At 45.5% G+C, this 21,272-nt stretch overlaps 2 protein-coding genes, 1 long non-coding RNA gene and 1 other non-coding gene across 7 annotated transcripts; 2 read left to right on the forward strand and 2 right to left on the reverse strand.

Annotated features, from left to right (window-relative positions):
* Positions 1-694: 694 nt before the first annotated feature.
* On the reverse strand, positions 695-2,806 carry LOC136355246 (uncharacterized). The gene is made up of 5 exons (XM_066307632.1): positions 2,517-2,806; positions 2,000-2,318; positions 1,800-1,910; positions 1,286-1,652; positions 695-1,065 (listed from the first exon to the last, which is right to left on the reverse strand). Exons 1-5 carry the CDS (start codon positions 2,804-2,806, stop codon positions 695-697), a joined length of 1,458 nt encoding a protein of 485 aa, XP_066163729.1.
* Positions 2,807-4,569: 1,763 nt separating this feature from the next.
* Positions 4,570-13,839, reverse strand: LOC4329345 (uncharacterized). 4 transcript variants are annotated; one of them, XR_010739340.1, is made up of 4 exons: positions 13,221-13,835; positions 12,952-13,089; positions 5,618-5,749; positions 4,570-5,277 (listed from the first exon to the last, which is right to left on the reverse strand). It is a non-coding gene; the product is annotated as an uncharacterized protein (transcript). The 4 variants fall into 4 exon arrangements; XR_001542974.3 differs by having other exon boundaries at positions 12,952-13,837; XR_010739339.1 differs by having other exon boundaries at positions 4,570-5,749; positions 13,221-13,834.
* Positions 9,475-11,873, forward strand: LOC136355174 (uncharacterized). The gene is made up of 2 exons (XR_010739341.1): positions 9,475-10,674; positions 11,410-11,873. It is a non-coding gene; the product is annotated as an uncharacterized lncRNA (long non-coding RNA).
* A 735-nt stretch (positions 13,840-14,574) lies between the features above and the next one.
* Positions 14,575-17,476, forward strand: LOC4329346 (monooxygenase 1). Its single transcript, XM_015770980.3, has 6 exons — positions 14,575-14,749; positions 15,020-15,166; positions 15,259-15,309; positions 15,411-15,576; positions 15,849-16,077; positions 16,861-17,476. The coding sequence occupies exons 1-6, from the start codon at positions 14,655-14,657 to the stop codon at positions 17,430-17,432; spliced, it is 1,260 nt and encodes a 419-aa protein (XP_015626466.1). The 5' UTR covers positions 14,575-14,654; the 3' UTR covers positions 17,433-17,476.
* Positions 17,477-21,272: the final 3,796 nt, after the last annotated feature.

Genomic DNA, 21,272 nt, shown 5'->3' on the forward strand with positions numbered 1-21,272 from the left:
ATTGCCAGCTGATCAAACTCTCTCCCAACCTGTACAGAACTCCAGTGGTGCTCTTCCTATCATCCATGTCTCCTGCCATATCACTATCACTGAACCCAACCAATTCCAGATTTTCAGACTTATTCCTTCCAAACCAGCAGCCAATTTTGAGAGTCCCAGAAATATACCTCAAAATATGTTTTACTGCGGCCCAATGTTCAGAAGTTGGCTTTTCCATAAATCTACTTACATATCCAACTGAATACGCAAGATCAGGCCTAGTATTCACCAAATATCGGAGACTTCCCACAATGCTTCTATACAAAGCTGAATCTACAGCTTCACCATTACTGTCCTTTCTCAGTTTCAACTTTGCCTCCATTGGAACCTGAGTTGAATTGCAGCCTTCCATTCCTGTCTTCTCCAAGATTTTTGCTGCATAGGCACTTTGTGACAAGAAAACCCCATCACTTCTCTGGACAACCTCCATTCCTAGATAGTAGCTCAGCAACCCCAGGTCACTCATGCAAAATTTATCCTTCATTTCCATCTTGAAAAGTTCAATTTCACCTTCTTAAGCCCCACTAATGATCAAGTCATCAACATACACCCCAACTATCAACCTCGAACTTCCAGTTCCTCTCACATACACAGCACTTTCAGTCTCGGACTTTGTAAATTTCAGAGAGAGTAGTGTGTTATGCAACTTAGCATTCTAGGCCCAAGGAGCCTGCTTCAGGCCATACAACGCTTTCTTCAGTCTTAACACTCTGCCTTCACTTCCTTTTTTACTGAACCCAGGAGGTTGCACAACATAGACTTCTTCCTCTAGGTCACCATTCAAGAAAGCAGACTTTACATCCATATGATGAATCTGCCAACCTTTATTCGCAGCCAAAGCAATCAACAATCTCACAGTCTCCATCCTTGCCACAGGGGCAAAAACTTCCTCAAAGTCAATCCCTTGCTGCTGAACATATCCCTTTGCCACTAATCTGGCCTTGTGTTTCACCACTGCACCTGCTGGATCCTTCTTCACCTTGAACACCCACTTCAAACCAATTGCCTTGTGCCCAGATGGGAGATCTGCAATACACCAGGTTTGGTTTTCTTCGATCGATTTTAACTCTTCTTGCATTGCTTCCCTCCAACACACATGTTGCTCAGCTTCAGCAAGACTCATGGGTTCTTCACTTGCCAACAAGCATTGATCACTATAATCAAAATCCAGAACAGGCTCAGTGGTGGAGAGGATGTCTTGAACACGGCGATACCTAACAGGCCCATCATCAGAATTTGGAGTTACCACACTCGGCGGTGTGCAGAATTCCACCCCTGCAACCCGTCCTCAGAGCCCGCAGCTTTCGCCCGGACTCCAACTCGACGCCGGCTTGGAACTGTTTGATTGCCGCCGCTGCTTCATGCTTGCCGGACAGGAGCCGAATCCACATGTACCGGCTCATGTCGTCCACGAGAAGCAGGAAGTACTTCCTACCACCCGGTGTCGCAGGCGTGATTGGCCCGCACAAGTCGCCATGCACCAGTTCGAGCGCCTCCTGTGCTCTGAACTTGGCCTCCTCCGGGAACGGGAGTCGCCGTTGTTTGCCCGCGAGACAGCCGTCGCACAATTGATCAACGTGATCAATGGCCGGAAGCTCGCGAACCATGTTCCCCTACGCCAGCCTCCAAAGCGCCTGAAAATTCAAGTGCCCGAAACGCGCATGCCACCACCATGCCGTCTCGCCGCCACTCGCCGCTAGACAAACAGGGCTTGCAATGTTCAATTTTAGCACATACAGATAGCTATTATCACGGTATACCTTGGCGAGCAGCAAGCCTTCGGGATCACGGAGCGTGAATACACCGCCCCAGATGTGTGCATCGTAGCCGCGCGCGTCGAGTCGCCCGACGCTCACGATGTTCTTGCGCAGCTTCGGAATGAAGTACCCGCGTCAAGCGACCGGTGATCTCCGTTCTTGCACTTAAACACCACGGTTCCGCGCCCCTGGATGTCTATCACCGAGCCATCGCCGAATTTGACAGTGCCGACGACTCCAGTGTCGAGCTCGGCGAAGGCTGAGCGCGCCCCCGTCATGTGATTCGTGGCCCTGGTAACCAGGAACCATTCTCCTGTGTTCTCCACTTCATGCACGTCATCGTCATCCAGGACCACCTTCCTTTCAGTGAGGTGCACTTCTTGCACCCTAGGTGTTCGACCAAATGCCGCTTCGCCAGTGAGCGACAGCCCGGTCACATGTGCCATGAGCAGAGTCGGCTCCTCCTCTGTCTGCACCATGTTTGCCTCGACGCGGCGCTGACGTCGCGGTTTTCGACATTGCCTAGCAAAATGGCCATATTGTTCACAATTAAAGCACTTCACCTTTGAGATGTCACGGCCGCCGCTCCCCTCGGAAGCCGCCTCCTTGCCCTTTGGCGAACCAGCAGATTTTCCATGGCGATTTGGTGTGCCAGAGCCGCTGCGACCCTTTCCATTGCCACCGGACGCTTCCTGCTCCTTCTGCTTACTCCGTGCCTACCATTGTTCCTCCATGAGATACAACTTGCTTCCTCCTTCTTCTTCTTCGTCATCGCTGTAGCTGTCGACCGTCGACAGCCGCCCGACGAGCTCCTCAAGAGCCATCGTTTTCACGTCGAGAAGCTGCTCGAGGGAAATCGCCACCGGCTTGTACTTCTTCGGGACAACACGCAACAGCTTCTTGTTGATGTGTTCATCCTCCATGACTCCACCCATGTCGCGAATGTCCGCGACGACGGCAGTGAGCCGCATCGCAAACTCCTCCGGCGTCTCTCCCTCCTTGAATCGCATCGACTCAAATTGACGACGGAAGCCCTACTCCTTCGCCTCACGCACACGGTCGACACCGACCCGCATGGTCTTGATGGCGTCCCACGCCGCCTTCGCCGTGTCGTGCTTCGCCAGACCGCGCAGCATCTCGCGCGGCACCGCCTAGAGAATCGCGGAGAGGGCTGCGCGATCATCGCGGTACTCCGCGTAGCTGGGGTCGATCGCCATCCATAGCCCTTGCGCTTGTAGGTTAACACGCATCAACAGAGCCCAATCCGGGTAATTGGTCCTCGACAGCACCGGGAGGCGGGCCGTGTGCCCAGCGTCTCTCCCCTATGGCACGAGAGGAAGGTTCGCGCTGTCAGTGCCACTCCCCGCGCCGCTGCCACCCGCGCCTCCGTGTCCGCTGCCGCTTCCGCCGCCGCCACCACCACCACCACGGCGTCTGGGCGGTGTGTATCGCCCGCCATCATCAGACATCGTCGCAGGACCGTCGTGGTACCGCTCTGATACCAATTGTCAGAAAAACTCTCTCAATGTGCTCTCAGCTCACACGCTCGAACTCTCTGAAGAATGTCAAACGATGAACAGTTAACTGAAACTCAAGAACAGAGATAACAGAGAAGTGTTTTGGTGATGCGCAAAAACCAACTGCAGCTTTTCGTTTTCTCTCCTATTTATTCTCCTCAACCCATGGGGTTGTTACATGCATAACAGACTCCGACTTTGCTGGATCTAACGACCGAACGTGCCATCCCACGCTCCAAACCCAGCTCAGCCACTACAACTGAAAGAACTGAAAAACGCTAACTGACCTGACCGAACTCTGAAAGTTTCAGTCCGGTCATGCAATGCACAAAAAAAACTGTTACATCATGCGAATGACTAATTCAACCTATAAACTAGGTCTGGCATTCAAGATTAATAGCTACTCTATCACAATCTACATCGGTAATGCCAATTAGTTAGATCAAATCATTCTCTTAAATCTGTGCATAGATGGTGTCAAAGATGGGACAGAGACCTACCAGCTTCAACGGCGGCAGTGCATTGTGACATCCCGGCCCAGGACTTAATAGGATTAATAGAATACTCATATCAACAAGTTGTAACTTCTTTTCCGGAAGCCGATCTCGAAAGAACTCTGAGGTTAAGCGTAATTATTCCCGAGTGCACACGAGTAAGGATAAAGTGTGCAGAAAAGACTTGCGTTGGTCTGTGAAGACATTCTATGACCTAGACCTATGAAAGTTGCCAGATGTAAACGGGCCTGGCCTGATAGAATACTCATATCAATAAGTTGCAACTTCTTTTCCGGAAGCCGATCTCGAAAGAACTCTGAGGTTAACAAGTTGCAACTTCTTTTCCGGAAGCTGATCTTGAAAGAACTCTGAGATTAAGCGTGCTTGGCCTGGAGTAATTTCGGGATGGGTGACCGATCGGGAAATTCTTCCCGAGTGCACACGAGCGAGGACAAAGTGTGCAGAAAAGACTTGTGTTGGTCTGTGAGGGCAGTCTATATCCTATGAAAGTTGCCAGATGTAAGCGGGCCTGGCCTGGGAGAGGCGAGACGTTACATGCATCCAACCATCACCAGTTTGCACAAGGGACGCCACTTCCGCAAAATCAATCCACAGATCAAGAACGCAATGCATCCAAGTAGCACAAGGGGCGCCAATTCCGCAAAGTCAATCCACAGATCACGAAGTCACTGAGGACGAGGTTAGTTAATTAGTAAATCAGTATATACATTTGTACATTTGCTATACCATAAGTACATCATCTGTGCACAATGATATTCGTTACATAATCATGTTTGATTACCACAATTTCCAGCAAATTGCTATGAGGCATGGAGATATGACCATTATTTGCTCTCCAGAGCAATATGCAGAGACAGTAGAACAATTGTCCAAAAAAAAAAAAACAGGAAACAATGAAGTTGCTAGGGCTAGGTGGCTTGTTAATATGAAGGTGGTAACTCTCCGCCGTATCATGCTAGTTAAGATTGCCAAGTCATTCAACCTAGAATCAAAGTGTTTTGTGGTAGGCGGTAAAGAAATTCCATTGCTAGAAACTCATGTTTATAAAGTAATGGATCTGCCAATCAAAGGGGAAGAAATATCTGTAGACAACAAATCAAAAATCAATGGTGAGTTGTTCAACCGATACAAAACACCAGGAAAAGGACACATTTCTTTGTAGGGGTTGAGGGACAATATTTTAAGATCTAAGAAGGTTGATGAAGATTTTATCCGTCAGATTGTTTTGTGTACTATTGGTGTTATTTTAGCTCCCACAACAGATTACCATGTTGACTCAAAGCATTTGTCCATTGTTGAAAATATTTCGGATATTCCAAAGCTCAACTGGGGAACTTTCACTCTGTCTCATCTAAGGGTTGCATCCATACTTTTGTTGAAGAAGACCTAGTCAATCTGCAAGGAAATTTAGGCCTGCTCTAGGTAATTGCCATATAATATAATCAGTTCCTGTAAAAAAAATATAATTAGTGTACATATTGTTTTACCCTCACTGACCAATTAATTTTTTTTATTGGCATCAAATCACATAAAGTCTACCTTTTGTAGTTTTGGAACTGGGAAAGGATTCAAGCATAGAGTAAATATGGTGTTTCCTATTCTCCTCCAATTCATACGTTGATGGCACGTTGGGACGAGAGAAATGCAAAACTAAGAACCAATGCCTATGAGAAAGAAGGCATACATGGAGGCGTGGTAACTTCAGACGAAGAACTTCATCTTATTTTGTACATGAATCCCTATTGTAACTAACAGCTAAATCATATTATACAGGTTATCATAAATTTACCTGATTAGTGCATACCCAATATTGCCAATAAAAAGACACCTCTTCAATCACATGGAGACCCTATGCAAACACAAGCACGCCAACCTTCTCAGCAGGTACATGGAGACCATGTGCAGAAAGTTACAAGGGAACCTGCATATCACTCGGCAGAACACCGTTCTCACTCAGTCCATCATTCTATCACAAATAACCAGGTTCATATAGATTTATCTCATGATAATTATACTGTCTAGCTATATTTTTTACATATTTTTTCAAAAAGAGGAATAAAAATTTTTTCTTTGATGTTTGAAGGTTAACCTAATACTTCAAGCTATGGCGAAGGAGCGCTTCTCACTTGAAAGAGTAATCCATGATATGGAACATAAACTTCTTTCAAAGATTCTCACTATACAACAGGAATTAACTGAGATTAAAATGCATGACACCCTACCAACAAGGGTCTACAATCTAGAAGTAGGTTTGTTTCAATGTACAAACGATTTAAATATATGGTCTGTCTATCATTACCATGTATCCTTCCTAGATCTTGTTTACCTGTATTACAACTATTCTCTTTTCTAGGAAATCAGCAATGTAGTTCGCACGTACAATTCTTCTCCATTTGGTGAACCAAACTGTAAGGTATAACGCGTACAAAACATTTTTGTTAAATACTAATTTTAATATATAAGCCTTCAGCTACATAAATATTCTTTGTCCAACTAAAAAATTGTTTTTTTATGGTAACTCTCCCTTTTGTAGGAACAAACCTCTCGAATGAACACTTGCCATGCCAACGATGGTTGGAACAAAACTTTTGGAGAAAAGGAAGAAACATTACAAGGGTGTACCAACGTCGATCCAAAATGTTTTCAAATCAATTGTTCCAATAAAATACCAGGCAAGCATGTTGAAAAGATATAAGAATCATCGCCTAATATTGCTGCTCCATTAGAAAAGATACAAGAATCATCGCCAAATATTACTGCTCCATTAGAAAATCCCTTGCATGAATAGTGCATACAAACATTTCACCAACTCACTGCACTATGGGTTCTGAGCGTTCAATTTTAGCTACAAAACAATTACTAAAAAGGACCGGTGGTCGTGACATATATGCTACTCACCCTGTGGAATATATTTGTATGAGGATGACAAATACCATAATACCTCAACACAATATCTTGGTGAGAAATTCCATTCATTTTTCATTCTTGCGCTTTAATTTTTGCCTTGGTGGATATTTTAGACTATGCACAATTTGAAATTTTTTTCTCAGACTATACAGATGATTATATTCTAACAAAAGAGGACGAAGAGGTCCTACATTTTGTGAGGAATAGCTACATTTGGGCCACAATTGCTTTAATAGCTGATATTCCACTCGCAATTAATTTCCTACTCCCCAATGTGAATGGAGGATGGTTATATGACACGGTGAGTTAGGCAATTTTACATTCGTACAAAAAAAATACTAATATTTGTGTCTAACCAAACATATACATTTTTTTATTGCAGGTGATCGATGCGTATGGTTACACCGCCAACATAGCAAATCATAATGCAGGAGTCATCACAACCTTCCAAAGTAACTTATTATTTGATGATTTTGAAGACTTCGATTCAAGATTTGATCATCATTGGGTTTCACAAGTTGGCAAGATTTGTGTTGTGCGACACATGGTACATTACACACACCTTATGAATTAACTAGTATATCTATAATTGAAAAGACGTGTTAGACTCTGGTTTATATTTGTAACGCCCCGATTTTCATTCGGGATTAAAAATTATTTAATAATGCATTTCCTAGAAATTAAATAAAAAGTTAAGCAATTTATCCAAGTGAATTATTGGGAGAATTAAAATTTTCCCTTTAAAAATCATTGGCCGGGAATATTTTGCAATATTCTTTGTGCCCTAAAATACTCTCCGGATTTTTTCCGTGAATTTTCGGAGCTCAAGAAGTAAATTTAAGAGCACAAAGTTCATTAAACCAACTAAATAAAAAAGAAAACGAATTAAAATTTCCCCCTCTTTGTTTTTGGGCCGCCCCAGCCCAATCCCCCTCCCCCTCTCGGGCTCTCTCTCTCCCTCGGCCCAGCTCGCCGCTCGGCCCTCTCATCCCCAAAGTCTACTTTACCTCCCCAGCCGGCCTCCCTCTCCTCTTTGGCCGACAGATGGGACCCATGGGCCCACCTGTCATCCCCAACCTCAGGCCGGCAACTGCCGTTGCCGCAATGGCAGCCGAAAACCGCCCACGTCGCCGCCATTCCCGGCCTCCTCGAGCCCTCTCTCGCGTGGAACCGGAAACCACCCGTCTCCTCCACCTCCTCCCCCGTTTTTCCCCAAAAACCGGCGCCAGTTTGGCCCCCCACGATCCCACGATGCCTCGCCACTTCGCCGGCCGTTGCCGCCCCACTCGGCCACGATCTCCTCCTCCGGGGCCTATAAAAGTGTACCCCGGCCTCCCCTCATCCGTTTCCCCAACTCGCCGCCCCCTCCCGCGCGCTCTCTCGAGCTCCCCACGCCGCTCTCGTGCGCCGCCGCACGCCGGCGACCCTCCAGCCGCGCGCCGTCGCCGCTTCCGTCACCCCCGCACTGCGCCGCTGCCACCTATAGCATCGCATCGCCCCACCGCACCCCGGCATCCGCTCCATTTCCCCTCCCCGCCTCCGAAGCACCGCCGCCACGCGCACCATCTCTTTCCTCCACCATCGCCAACTCCAGCCGCGCACCACCGCCACCATAGCTGTCGCCGCTTCGCACCGCCAACATCGCCAGCTTCTCCGCCGCGCGGGCTAGCTCGGCCACCGCTCCGTTTTCCCCTTTCCCTACCGAAACCACCATTTCACCGTGCACCTAAGGTCGCCGACATATTCACCGCCTCCGGTCGCACCTCGCTGCAGCTGCCGCACTGCGCCAACACCGCCGTCGGCTTCGCCGTGCCTTGCCGCTGCCCGTCCGCCCCTCCTTTTCCACTCGCACCCCCTGAACACCATTCCCACCTCAAACCCGAGCTCCACCACTAACTGCCGCCAACCGGCCGCCTCTTGCCGCCATCCCCATCCACCTCACGCCGCGCCACCGCCTCCACCGCATTCGCTGCATCCCACCGCCCCTCGGCCGTGGCTCCGCCGTGGTCGGGCGTCGTCGGAACGCCGTTCTCGTCACCTCCCGTGCCGACCGCCGCCATCCTTTCCGCCGCCGGGCGCCTCTCCGTGGTCGTCTCGCCGTCGCCGCCCTCGGTGAGCACTCCTCTCCCCTTCCCTCTTTCTCCCCTTAGCCGGGCGCCTCCCGTGCTTGCGCGCGCCGTGCCGCCGCCGTCGCTTTGGTCCCGGCCGCCGCCGCCGCCGCCAGCCATGTGTGCGCGCTGGCCAGGCCGCACCGCCCGGCCGTCCCCAGCCGTCCGATCGGCCTTGGCCGATCTGGACCGTCGGGTGCGCGCCCGCGTGGCCGATCGCCACCGTGGACTCGGTCCACGGTGGGCCGTGCCGCTGACGTGTGGGGCCCTCCCCCTTTGTGGACGTGGTCCGCGCCTCACCCCTTGCTGACGTCAGCGAGGTCCATTTCCTTTGTAAAAATAAATAATAATTGCACAATAAATCGAGTTTAATTCTAGAAATTCATTTAAATGGTTCAAAACTTCTAAAATTCATACCTAATTCATTCGAACTCTGAATTGAGCCATTCAACTTGCAAAATTCATCTAAAATTGAGCTCTACATGTTTGTTTAGTTTTTATGTACTGTTTTCTTGGTTTTTATTAGAGTTTTTCCTCGTTTTGCGTGCCAGCGTGTAGAATCCGTCGTTTCGGAAGTCCGCGGTCACGAGGAAAAGAGTTCGGAAGATCAAAGTGAAGAAGCAAGGCAAGTCACACATTCCCCTTGAGCATGTTTATCCCAATTTACAAATGTTTTACTATTTGCAAATAAATATGCATATTTTGCTAATTACATGGGGGTCAGGGTTTTACCTATCTGCTCGCTTGTGCCATGTTTACTTGATATCTGTCCTTTGTCAAGTTTGGGTAATAAATCGACTAGCTAATGTTACTTATGTGACCTAGCTAGAACTATATGCTTAGCCATGCTTAATTACCACTAGCTCAGTTGATGAGATAATTATAGTATTAGACCTTTTTAGTATCAGAATGAGCTGCGTGCTCGAGACATCTGGCCATGCTTCATGGTCGTAATTATCCAACTAAAATGCGACTGAATGGTGGGCTGTGGGTGCATGGTTTTGCTAGTCGCACCCATGGCAATTAAGGACCGGTTCGCGGGAAACCCTGGAAGAATTTATCGTGCTTACCACAAGCCAGCGTGGGCAACGGCTAGGCTTGTAGTGTAGCTTTCCTCTAGCTGACGCATCTAGGCAAGGGTGGGCGTGATGGAGTTTGGATGGGCCCTGCGATGGCCTATGTGGCTTCCGGATTCACCTAGGCACGAGAGGGGACTGCCCGCTGCCTTGCGAGGAGTGGGGATGAAACCTGAGGTGTGGTGTGCTTGGTTAGAGGGGGTTATGCGAAGGGTCTTGTCACGGCGTGGGGCTGTGTCTTGTGGGTACAGTTGTACGCCTCTGATCAGAGTAAAAACTATTCGAATAGCCGTGCCCGCGGTTATGGGCGGTCGACCAGATTCACCGTGATTAGTCTCACACTTAATAAATCGACCCAATACACTGTAGTTCAGGTGGGTTGGTTGGGCCTGTTCAACGTGGTGTAGCGTTGATCAGTGGAGATTTAATGTTACTTTAATTACTCAACAGTTTTACTGTTTTGCTCAATAAAATGTTTTACAACCGCCTTTATGCAAATAGCCACAAACCATCCTTGTATCCCCTTGCACGTCTGCATCGTTGGTGTGGCTTGCTGAGTACGGTGGTTGTACTCAGCCTTGCTATTATTCCCCCTTTTCAGAAGTGTAGTGCTTTTGAGCTGAAGACGAAGTTAGAAGACCAAGGCTCAGACCCCAGTTGAGTTATGCCTGTGGAGTGGAGCGGAAGCCCCGCTAGGATCGCCTTTTTCCGCTGCTGCTGCTTTCGTTTCGGTGCGAGGACTAAGTGCCTCTTCTGTAAGTATTTTACGCTTTATTTACGTTTGGAACTGTATATTACTTGTCGTTTTGTGTATCCTGGCTGGTCCTGGACAGGGATTTAATACACAAAATAGTCTGGAAATTTGGGCTAAATTTCTGGGCGTGACAATATTTAAACCTAGCATGTCAATATTAGGTATTTGTCCCATTCAATGTGATGGGAAGCCATTGGAGTTTATTAGTGGTGAATTCACTCAAGAAGGAGATCAAAATTCTTAACTCTGCTGTCTCAATGACGAGGTTGCACGATGAGGAAAAGGAAAAACGAATAGTAATATAATCTTTTACCATAAAAACTTGGCAAATAATATAGCAAATGTATTTGCTAATGATGAGCATTCGAAATTTCTTGTATGGCAGGTAACAAACTTGCAATTATGTATAGAGCGTGCAGTTGAAGGTGGTTTGGTCACACTTATCGAGCCTATAAACATTACTCTGTAGAAAAACCAGTACTATGCCCGATATACCATAACAAATGGACTAGTAAGAAAAATTCTTAATATTTGCTAGCATTCATACCTAATAACAGATTAATATATTGCCTTTAACTTATAGAAAAAATCTTAATATTTGCTCTCAGAATGTAACAAAGTTCGGAGACCATCCTACAAACATCCTATCACGGTTTGCGAAATTGATATGGCAATTATTTATCCTTTGTGTCACTGCCACTTTCAGTAATACTATTTAATATTTTATGTTATTCAGGAAGCTGAATTTCTCTCCTAGATTGCAAGAGACATTGAGGGAGAAGAGCAAGCTATGGATGCTGATGTCAAAATAATATGCACTGCAAAAAGAAAGAGGGCAATGAAGGTTTCAAAAAAAAAAAAACTACACATGACAGTGTGCTACAAGATGCTAACAGAAAAGGCCTGCATATAGTAAGTCAAGGTACAAAGAAGCGTGCGCGAACGCAAACTAAAGAGGCAAGTACTGCAAAGTCTAACACCAAGGAAGTAAGCCCGGAAAGTAAAACAATTGCACAAAGAGTGTGTTCTGCGAATCGAAGGATGCACACTCCTAGTCAATATCAATTGAGCCCCTACCAACAACATTAGAGTTATCAAATTCTCTGTTTATTATTTTGGATCAGATTTGTAATATTTCTTATGGATCATTTTTTTGCGTATCTGACATTCCATTTATTCAATGTCATTCCAATGCGCTAAGTCAGCCAACCTTACTTTGTTTTCAGAAGTGGGAATCATATCAAGTTTAGGCATGGTTACTTATTAAGAGAGAGAAAGAGAGAGAGAGAGAGAGAGAATTCCACTTTGCACCCATTTTTGTTACCATGTATGCATATTGGACCAGGGTTTCCTAAACTTTGCGGTTCACACCATCTAAACTTGCCAAAAGGTTGCAGTTTAGACCATGGAAATGTTTCGGCAGCTAGCTTGTTGTCGTGGTCATTGTCGAAACAAGATTTCGGCAATATAAAGGGGATAGCGTACGAGACCTAAAAGTGGATATATGCGGGGACAAGGATTTAGACAGGGTCAAGCCCTCTCGATGAGAGGTAATACCCTACTCCTGTTTGGGGATTTGAATCTGCCAGATGTTGTATTGATCTGACGATCTAGTTGTAAATCCTCCTGCCCTAGAGGGCCTCCTACCCACCTTATATAGGATGGGGGGCAAGGTTACAAGATAAAAACTTTAACCATTACGGTATTGGTTTCCTAAATCTACTTTACAATATAATCAAAACAGGACTTTAGGCTGTTCCGTAATATACAAGGAAACGTAATACCCAAGTCATGATCTATACATATTCTATAGATATAAGTTATCCCCTATAACTAGTCGGATAACCATACCATGTGGGTATGGGATACCCATAATCTCCGCAACATTCTAAAATCAAATTCTACGCTGAAATCAGCAACAATTGCAGCCCAGTTTTGCAAGTCACACAAAACAACCAATCTTATCAAAAAAAAAAAAAACCATTGTACAATTCTACTACTCTAGCATACCAGCAACCTTCAACTCTAGTGAATGGAAGAAAAACAACAATTCTATCACACCTGTAACATTATTCTCTAGTGCAATTCATTCTAAAAGAGGCACAAAGTGCAATTCACTCTACCAAAATTCTGTCCAACCCTTAATAGCTCAAGTTAAAGGGCATCTAACAAAAGGATCCAAAACAAGCTGAATGTAAATATAACAGTCACAACACGGCAAGATCGAAATCAACTACTAGATGAATGCACCTCGAAATATCAGATCAAGTTAACTCACGTCTACGCAGAGCCAGGAGGCTTACTCCAAATCGCCAGCAGCTGCGGCCATGGCCAACGCGAGCTCGCGGTCGTCGATGGTACACTGTGAAGGAAGGGGAGCCCATGCGCTTCGCATCAATCAGGAGACGCATTGCAACTACGAACCAGAAAATAATAATTAGAAAAATTATGTGCCGTTGCGATTTCTATTCACCCCCAAATTCTCAGCGGAAGAAGAGCACCACTACTCGCCGAGGGAACTAAGGCGAGGGGACGAGAACGATGAACCTTGAAGGCCGGCGCTTCGCCGCGGATGATACGGCAGAACACACAGCTCTTCCCTTCCCGTCCCGGCGATGGAGGCGGCGGCGCAAGGGGAGGTCAAGACCCCCGCGCTTTGCTCCGCGCACATGATGTCCTGGTCACCTTCGCTGGAAGGGGCGCCGAGGTGGAGATGGGAGCGGAGCACGGCGAGGCGCCGCGATAGCGACATTTGTGTGGGAGACAAGGTGGGGATGAAAGCGTGGTCTATGGACAGGGCTCGCGTGCCTTCACGCCTCTTCCCCTCTGCATCAGTCACCTCCACCTCCACCTGCAATCCCACCGACGGTTGGAGAGGAGCGCCCCAAAGCGGAGACAGAGGGGTCGGCCGCCGCGAGCTCGCGGTCATGGGCACCGAGGTCGCGGTCGTCGACACACGCTCCGAAGGACGGGGATCCCGTGCGCCACCGCCTCTCCGCCTGAAATGGATTGACGGAGGTGCGACGGCGGAGACGGCCGCCGCGAGCTCGCGGTGCTGGGCGCCGAGCTCCGATGGTGGACAATCCCGTGTGCCTCCGGTTCTCCCCCTCTGCCAACTTTCTCGAAGACCTCCACAAACACCTAGGGTATGTTTGGCTAATGGGTTAGGGAGATGATTTCCCATCCACTAAAAGACATCTTTAAATTCCAACCATTCATTCTTCCCACCTCATTTCATCTTAGCTCTTCATTCATTTTCATTTTCCAATCCCACATCTCATAACCCATTATCCAAACACGAACAGACATAGAACGGATCGGGAGTAGAGAAGACGCTTTTGCCCTTTACCGATTTTTTTTAATGAAAATCAATTAACATTTTAATTTTCCACCTTCCATACCTAGCCCACCCTTTTGATATCTTCTTCCTAGTAACTTCTCTCTTTGTGCGTTAGATCATTATTGATCAAGGATCCTAATTAATTCCAAGCATAGAAGTTCTCATATTTTGGACCCATGATAGATTGATTTAGAACATGCGGAGCTTATTACATACCTTTCATAATTTTCACTTTCATATTCACATGCATGAAACTTAAAAAAAAACTCACAAAATTATTAGTCTCATATAATTGGATTTATAATTAATCACCAATACCAAACTTAAACTTTCAATTATTTGTGACGACCAATTCAATTTGTTTATTGTGGAGATACCCATATTACACTGAACTGTACGTTATCATAGTATAACAAATCCTAGGTAGAGAAGACAGATCCATCAGACGTACACCATCCTCTGGAAATATTTTATAGTATAGTAATAATCGTATCTGGCCAGCCAGTGGCCAAAATAATATAATCTTCACCGTCATCGATCCATTAATCTAAGACCTAAAGGAGAGGTCAAATCATAAATCCTCGGTAGCAGGTAGCTTGAGTTAGTAGGAGACACGGGAAGCTAGCAAGTAGCAAGCGGAGATGGAGATGGAGGAGGTGGTGGAGGACGCCGCCCATGGCATCGTCATCGTCGGCGGCGGCATCTGCGGCCTCGCCACCGCTCTCGCCCTTCACCGGTACACGCACCTGTTCTCTCACTCGACCATATCTCCTCCATCGATCGACCTTACCGTGCAGACAAGTAGGAGTAGTTTTTGTGGTTTTGTCCATGCCTCTCGTCGCTATCGTCGTCGCTGTTCGTCCTAGATTGTCGACCAATTCGTGACTAGATAGCATCGAATATCCTGCTTTTCCTCGTCCTCGGGGAAAAAAGAATCTGAACTAATGCTAAGAAGAAGACGACGAGGAGGAAATGGATTAATCTCTGGTTGTGGGTTTGAGTGCAGGAAGGGGATAAGCAGCCTCGTGCTGGAGAGGTCCGAGGCGCTGCGAGCAGACGGCGTGGCCATCGGCATCCACGCCAACGGATGGCGAGCTCTGGAGCATCTTGGCGTCGCGGCGGTGCTCAGGGAGGCCACCAACGCCATCACCGCGTAACTAGAATTAATCAACCTCAGCCTTCATCAGGTTGCAATAGGATCACTGAATAATCATTTACAAATGTGAAATGTATACTGCGTTTCAGGTATCGCAGCGTGTGGCAGCTGCAGAACAAGACCACCCTGCTGCCTGCCAGGTGAAGTTTTGCGCGCGGTTTGTCAACTACTACCGAGCTAGTACCAAATGCTGGCTAAGATCATTGAGGTTTTGCCTCCATTCTGTTCGATCAAATGCTAGGAAGGAGCTTCGGTGCTTGACAAGAAAGGATTTGGTGGAGACGCTGGCCAAGAACCTGCCTGCAGGGACGATCCGCTTCGGCTGTCGCGTCGCGGCCGTCGACGAAGACTCCGGCAGCCGCTGCCCGGTTCTTACCACGGAGGATGGACACACCATCAAGGCCAAGGTGATTAATTGACTAATTGCAACGTCTCTCAAGTCTCAACACATCCCTGAAATCAATTGCACAGTAATTTATGAATAAAAATTTTATATACATGTTCTTAATTTAAAAGTAAAGGCTGGAAAAATAAACTACGATAAAAAACCCCAAAATCGACTTAAATTTTCTAAATTTAAGGTTGAAAAAAATCAAATTTTAGTCGATAAGTATGAGCGAAAAGATGAAGCCGTGTCTCAATCCAAATGCATGATTGATCCTATTCCTAGTCCTAGCAGGTGCTGATTGGCTGCGACGGCGCCAATTCGGTGGTGGCTAAATACTTGGGATTAGGGAATCCGTCGGAGCTTCCTCGTTTGGCCATTCTTGGCCTCGCCAGCTACCCGGACGGCCATCCATTTGGAACAGAGTTCCTGACCATTGCCGGCGATGATCTCGCCGTCGGACGGCTGCCCATCAACGACCATCTCGTCCATTTCTTCCTCAGCAGGCGCAGGCATTCCACAGGTACACAGACAAACGATCACTGGCTACAGTATACGTTAGCTATCTGAAAAAAGTTTCACCGTTATCTGAAAAAAAAATCTGAAAAAGTTCAGAAATATAAGAGGAGCGACAAGGAAAACTCTTTTTATCCTTGTTTCGTTATGAAAAATTCTCAAAATATTACATATTTAATCCCATAAAGTTTTAAATTGAAACTTAACTCGCATATAGAGAGAAAAGAAAAGGCCAAAAGACAAACCCAGCGTTTGGGGTTGGGTGTTATAGGTGTTTTCAGGTGTTTATTGTATCTTTTGGGAAATGATCTTGAGGTGTTTATAGGATGGCGCTTTCGGTGTAAACCATTATGTTGGGTTGATGCGCATCTCTTCTTTATCAATCAAATGAAGCATTGTTCTTCTTTTTAAAAAAACAACGTTTGAACAGTGGTCTGTTATGCATTTCAGAATATTTCCTCGGTGATAGTTGTCATTGTGCTACTTTGTTAAAAAAAAATTCCATAATCATTTGCATTGCGTTTGAAAATAAAAACACAACAGAGGAGATGTCTTCTCGAGGAATTAGAATGTTTGACAAAGTGTTGATTATAAACCGTACAACTTATTAAAAAATATTTTATAAGTAAAACATTTATATATGCGTTACTAGTGATTTAAAAGCTAGCATTGAGGACTTATCCCAAAAATAAACGTTGATAAAAAGAATTGAAATTAACTTTAAAAGTCAAGTTTTAAAACTGTAGCACTAATGTTTGGGACGAACTCACAAACATGTGATGATCTCCAGACATGGCACGAGACGCGAGCGCCGCGAGGGAGTACGTGCTGGAGAAGCTGCAGGAGTGCCCCGCCGACGTCGTCGACATGGTGCGGCGGTGCGACCATGCGTCATCGCTGTGGACCACGACGAAGGTGTGGTACAGGCCCCCCTGGCAGGTGGCGCTCGCCGCCTTCTTCCAGCTGAGGCGGCGCGCCGCCGTGACGGTCGCCGGCGACGCGATGCACGTCATGGGCCCGTTCATCGGCCAGGGCGGCTCCTCCGCGCTGGAGGACGCCGTCGTGCTCGCCCGCTCGCTATCGTCGTCGCGTGCCACCGTAGAAGGTGGCGCCGACGACTTGGCCGGTGACCGTGGTCGCCGGCACGATCAGCCGCAGGTCGACGGCGAGATGGGCGCGGCGATAGGGAGGTACGTGAGGGAGAGGAGGGCGAGGGTGATAAGGCTGTCGCTGGAGTCCTTCACCGTTGGGACTTTGCTAAGAACGAAGTCGGCCGTGGTAAGGCTTGTGTGCGCGGTCGTCATGGCTCTTCTAGGCACCAGGTCACGCAGGCATGCAGACTATGACTGCGGCTCTCTGTAACTTTTCTGAAGTGATAAGAAGTTTGTTTTTACTTCCTTGAATTATTCGATCTGTTATAACTAGGGGTCTGTTGTTCACTTTGATGCAAAAAAAAAACTTTATCAAATTTTAGCAATGCCAAAATTTTGGCATGGCAGGATTTCTTATATAGTTATCAAAATTTGGCAGCAAACTAAATGTAGCTACTTTTTTGATAACTTTACACTTGGTAAGGTTAAAAATGACATCAAAATGAACAAGCCCTAGGTGAAACCCCGCGCATTACTAATTTAGTATGAAGATATACATTGAAACATTATGTGAATTATGTTGGATGATAATTTAACATGTTTGTGTTTGAAAAACTCTTAAATTATAAAAACTATAAAGATATAACATGTTTACATGATGTTTAAATGTGATGATTGTTAGTGTATGATGATGTGGCATCTTGTTAATTAGTGGATGATGATGTGGCATCTTTGCATGAAGATATACATTGAAACATTATGTGAATTATGTTGGATGATAATTTAACATGTTTGTATTTGAAAAGCTCTTAAATTATAAAAATTATAAATATATAGCATGTTTGCATGATGTTTAAATGTGATGATTGTTAGTGGATGATGATGTGACATCTTGTTAATTAGTGGATGATGATGTGGCATCTTGTTAGTGGATGATGATGTAGCATCTTTGCATGTTAAGCTTAAGGAGTTAGTAGGGGATAACTTTATAGTAAGATAGGATTAAACAACTTAATCGACTGGCCCTGATTGATTCAGCTTAGAATTATTATAATCTAAATTATTAGGAGTAAGCAAGCAGATTATTATAATAAATTATTATAATCCATAAGCTAGATTAGTACTAATCTAATGAATTTCTTTGGAGGAGCATTTTTTTCAGATTATTGAGTGGCTAAAGACCCATTACCCTTAGATGCATCCAAGATCCAGAGAAATAAACAACTCGCAACTTAAGTATAGTAATTCTCTCAAATGAAAACCATTTTGTGTGAAATTGCACTTGCTACAAGGAAACATATACTCCCTCCATCTCCCTTTATAAGGGATCCTAAGTTTTCTTACAGAGTTGAGAGGAAAACACCATAATATTCCATTGTGTATAACCCACCTTTAAGTTTTGCCACTCTACTTTAGAAAAGGAAGAAAACCCGAATTACCCTTTTAAAATATCACAGTCGATCGAATTACCCCTGAACTTGAATACTAGATATTTTACACCTCCAACTATGTAAACCGAAAAAATAACCCTCGGCTCAATTTTGGGGTGGTTTTGGTACTATGTGATAGTCCAGTTAGCAATTCCTTTTTTTTTAAAAAAAAAAGTTAAGCCCCATATGTTAGTTTCTCACCCTCTACATCTCTCTCTAGTCTATCTCATCGCGTCTAATCGTGTGAAGTCAACGGTGCATAGCGACCGAACAGAGGAGCTTTCCCTCTCTATATCTCCCTCCTTTCAGCGAAGGCGGCTAGGGGCGACGGGCGGGGACGGAGGCAGGTAGGGAAGGCAGACGATGACGGAGGCAACCGGAAGCGGCAAGCAGGGGTAGAGGCAGCTATGGGCGGCAGAGGGGGAGCCGAGGATGGTGACGCGCCAACGCCGATGCTAGAAATGGTGCCAATGTCGAGGTCAAGGAGGGGCTGTAACGAGGAGATGTCGTGGACGCCTCCGAGTGTGCCCGGATCTCCCGCCGCCGAGGGTGCCTCCCTGAGAGCGCCGACTCTCCCTCCGCCACTGGCGTCTTCTCATGAGCATCGATTCTCCCGCCTCCATGGGTGCCTCCCTGAGAGCTCTGGCTTCCCTGTCGCCATGGGTGCCTCCCTGTGAGGGCCATCTCCTCGCCACCATGGGTGCCTCCGAGTGAGAGCTGGCTCTCCCGTCGATAGTGAGAATCTGGAGAAGCTTAAAATTCTAAGAAGCAGCTGGTGAGAATCTGGAGAAGCTAGGAAACTCAGCTTCTGACTTCTAATTTATTTTCTAGATTCTATAATCACTGTTTCTCAGAATCTGAGTGAAAATATGTACTGTCTAGGGAGCTTATGATAGTTGCAGCTTCGAGAAGAATTTCCAGCTGCCAGAAGCTTCCTTAAACAAGCCCTTTAAGGGCCCATTTGATTCACAGGATAGGAAAAACACAGGAATAGAAAAAAAACGTAGAAATTGAAATAGTATGTTTCTTAAATCTTACAGCAATCAACAAACACAGGAAAGACAAAAAGAGTACTTTGATAGTGCTATGGGAAAAACAAAGAAAAGTTCAAAAAAAAGGTCAAACCTCTTGTTATTTTTCGGGAGAATAGCTAATATGGTCCCTAAAGTTTCGCTACTGGGTCATTTTAGTCCTTAATCTTTCATATTGTCCAAACAAGTCTTTGAAATTTGTCATGTGGGCTAATATAGTCCTTGGTCCCACCAAAATTGCCACATGGACATGCCATGTCACCTTACTATGCAAAATCTATATGATTTGTCCAATTTACCCTTACACATAAGAAAATAAAAAACAAAAGGAAAAAGTTAAAAAAATATATGGTATATGTAAGAGCAAAAATATACCTCAAAAGGGTAAAAAAGAAGTTTTTTTTTTCCTATAGTTATGTCTAATTCACCCTTATATTTATTTTTCTATGATATACGTAAGGGTAAATTGGATAATTCGTCATAGATTTTGCATGAATGATGACATGGCATATCCATATGATGATTTTGGTGGACCCAAGGACTATTCTAGGACTTATGACAAAGGTTAAGGATTTCTTTGGACCATTTAAAAGGTTAGGGACTAAACTGATCATACAGAGAAACTTTAGGGACTAAAGTAGCTATTCTCCCTTATTTTTCCTATGAAATATAAAGCATAGGAATATAGCCCTATGAAAAGTTTCATTTCTTTCCTACGAATCAAACGGACATGTAGGAAAAAATCCGTAGGAATTTAATTTCTAAAAAAATCCTTTACCAATCCTATGAATCAAAGAGGCCTTCTAGGGAGATCATGGTAAACTTTAAGGATGTATGTAGATCTTCCGGAGTAAATATCGGAGGAGCATATTAGCTAAACACCCCTCTCACAATGCTTCTCACAGTACCTCTTAAAAGGTAGTACTTCAGATAGCGGTAAAAGTGTATTTAATGTTTCTTACCTCTTTTTTTTAACGATGTCCATAGAGCGCAATGTATCATGTAATGTGTGTGTTGATTGTACTAAGTGAAAATTAATTAACCAGGTCTCCACGTGCCCCGGGCGCAGAAATATGGCGAAGTTGAAGTACGTTTGGAGGGCTTGACAGTGAGACAGACGCCAAAAGGAACCGAAAACATCCCCCTTGTGCTTCCGTGTGTGCGCGCGCGCTGGACGCTTTGACAAACATGAGATTATATCCGTTCGACGGTTGCATACAAATACAAGGACGTATGATCGACAGTGAGAGAATCGGCACGAGGTCACCCATGCCATGCGTTTTTCTGGTCCCCCTTGGCCCCTCATCAACATCGTGGCGGACAAACTTCCCAAGTTCCTTTCACCCACCAACTGATGTTTCTACAGGACTATGCAACGCGATTGCGACGGGGTTTCAGGCCGCTTTCTAAACAACTGATAAAGCTGACTAACCAATAAAATCAAATTGATTATTATATATTATTATATTGTTAGAAGGAAAAATTCTACCATTGCTAGTGTTATGAGTTCTGTTCCACTTAATGTTTCCTTTAGGAGAGCCTTAGTTGGCTAGAATCTTACATATTGGCATGAATTGTGTACTTCTATTATACATATTCAATTGAACCATTCTTCTGATTGCTTTATATGGAATTATCATCAGAGTGGTA

The sequence above is a fragment of the Oryza sativa genome, chromosome 2 (genome assembly GCF_034140825.1).
Source record: "Oryza sativa Japonica Group chromosome 2, ASM3414082v1".
Taxonomy (NCBI): Eukaryota; Viridiplantae; Streptophyta; class Magnoliopsida; order Poales; family Poaceae; genus Oryza; species Oryza sativa.

Bases quoted from the DNA above. Each gene is read 5' to 3' on its own strand.
- LOC136355246 (XM_066307632.1), bottom strand. From the start codon at position 2,806: ATGCGATTCAAGGAGGGAGAGACGCCGGAGGAGTTTGCGATGCGGCTC. The intron at 2,319-2,516 runs GTAGGCACGGAG...CCATTTTGCTAG, and splicing joins TATCTCATGGAGGAACAATG to GCAATGTCGAAAACCGCGAC. The intron at 1,653-1,799 runs GTATACCGTGAT...AGGCTGGCGTAG, and splicing joins AAGGCTTGCTGCTCGCCAAG to GGGAACATGGTTCGCGAGCT.
- LOC4329346 (XM_015770980.3), top strand. From the start codon at position 14,655: ATGGAGATGGAGGAGGTGGTGGAGGACGCCGCCCATGGCATCGTCATC. The intron at 15,167-15,258 runs GTAACTAGAATT...ACTGCGTTTCAG, and splicing joins GCCACCAACGCCATCACCGC to GTATCGCAGCGTGTGGCAGC. The intron at 15,577-15,848 runs GTGATTAATTGA...TAGTCCTAGCAG, and splicing joins GACACACCATCAAGGCCAAG to GTGCTGATTGGCTGCGACGG.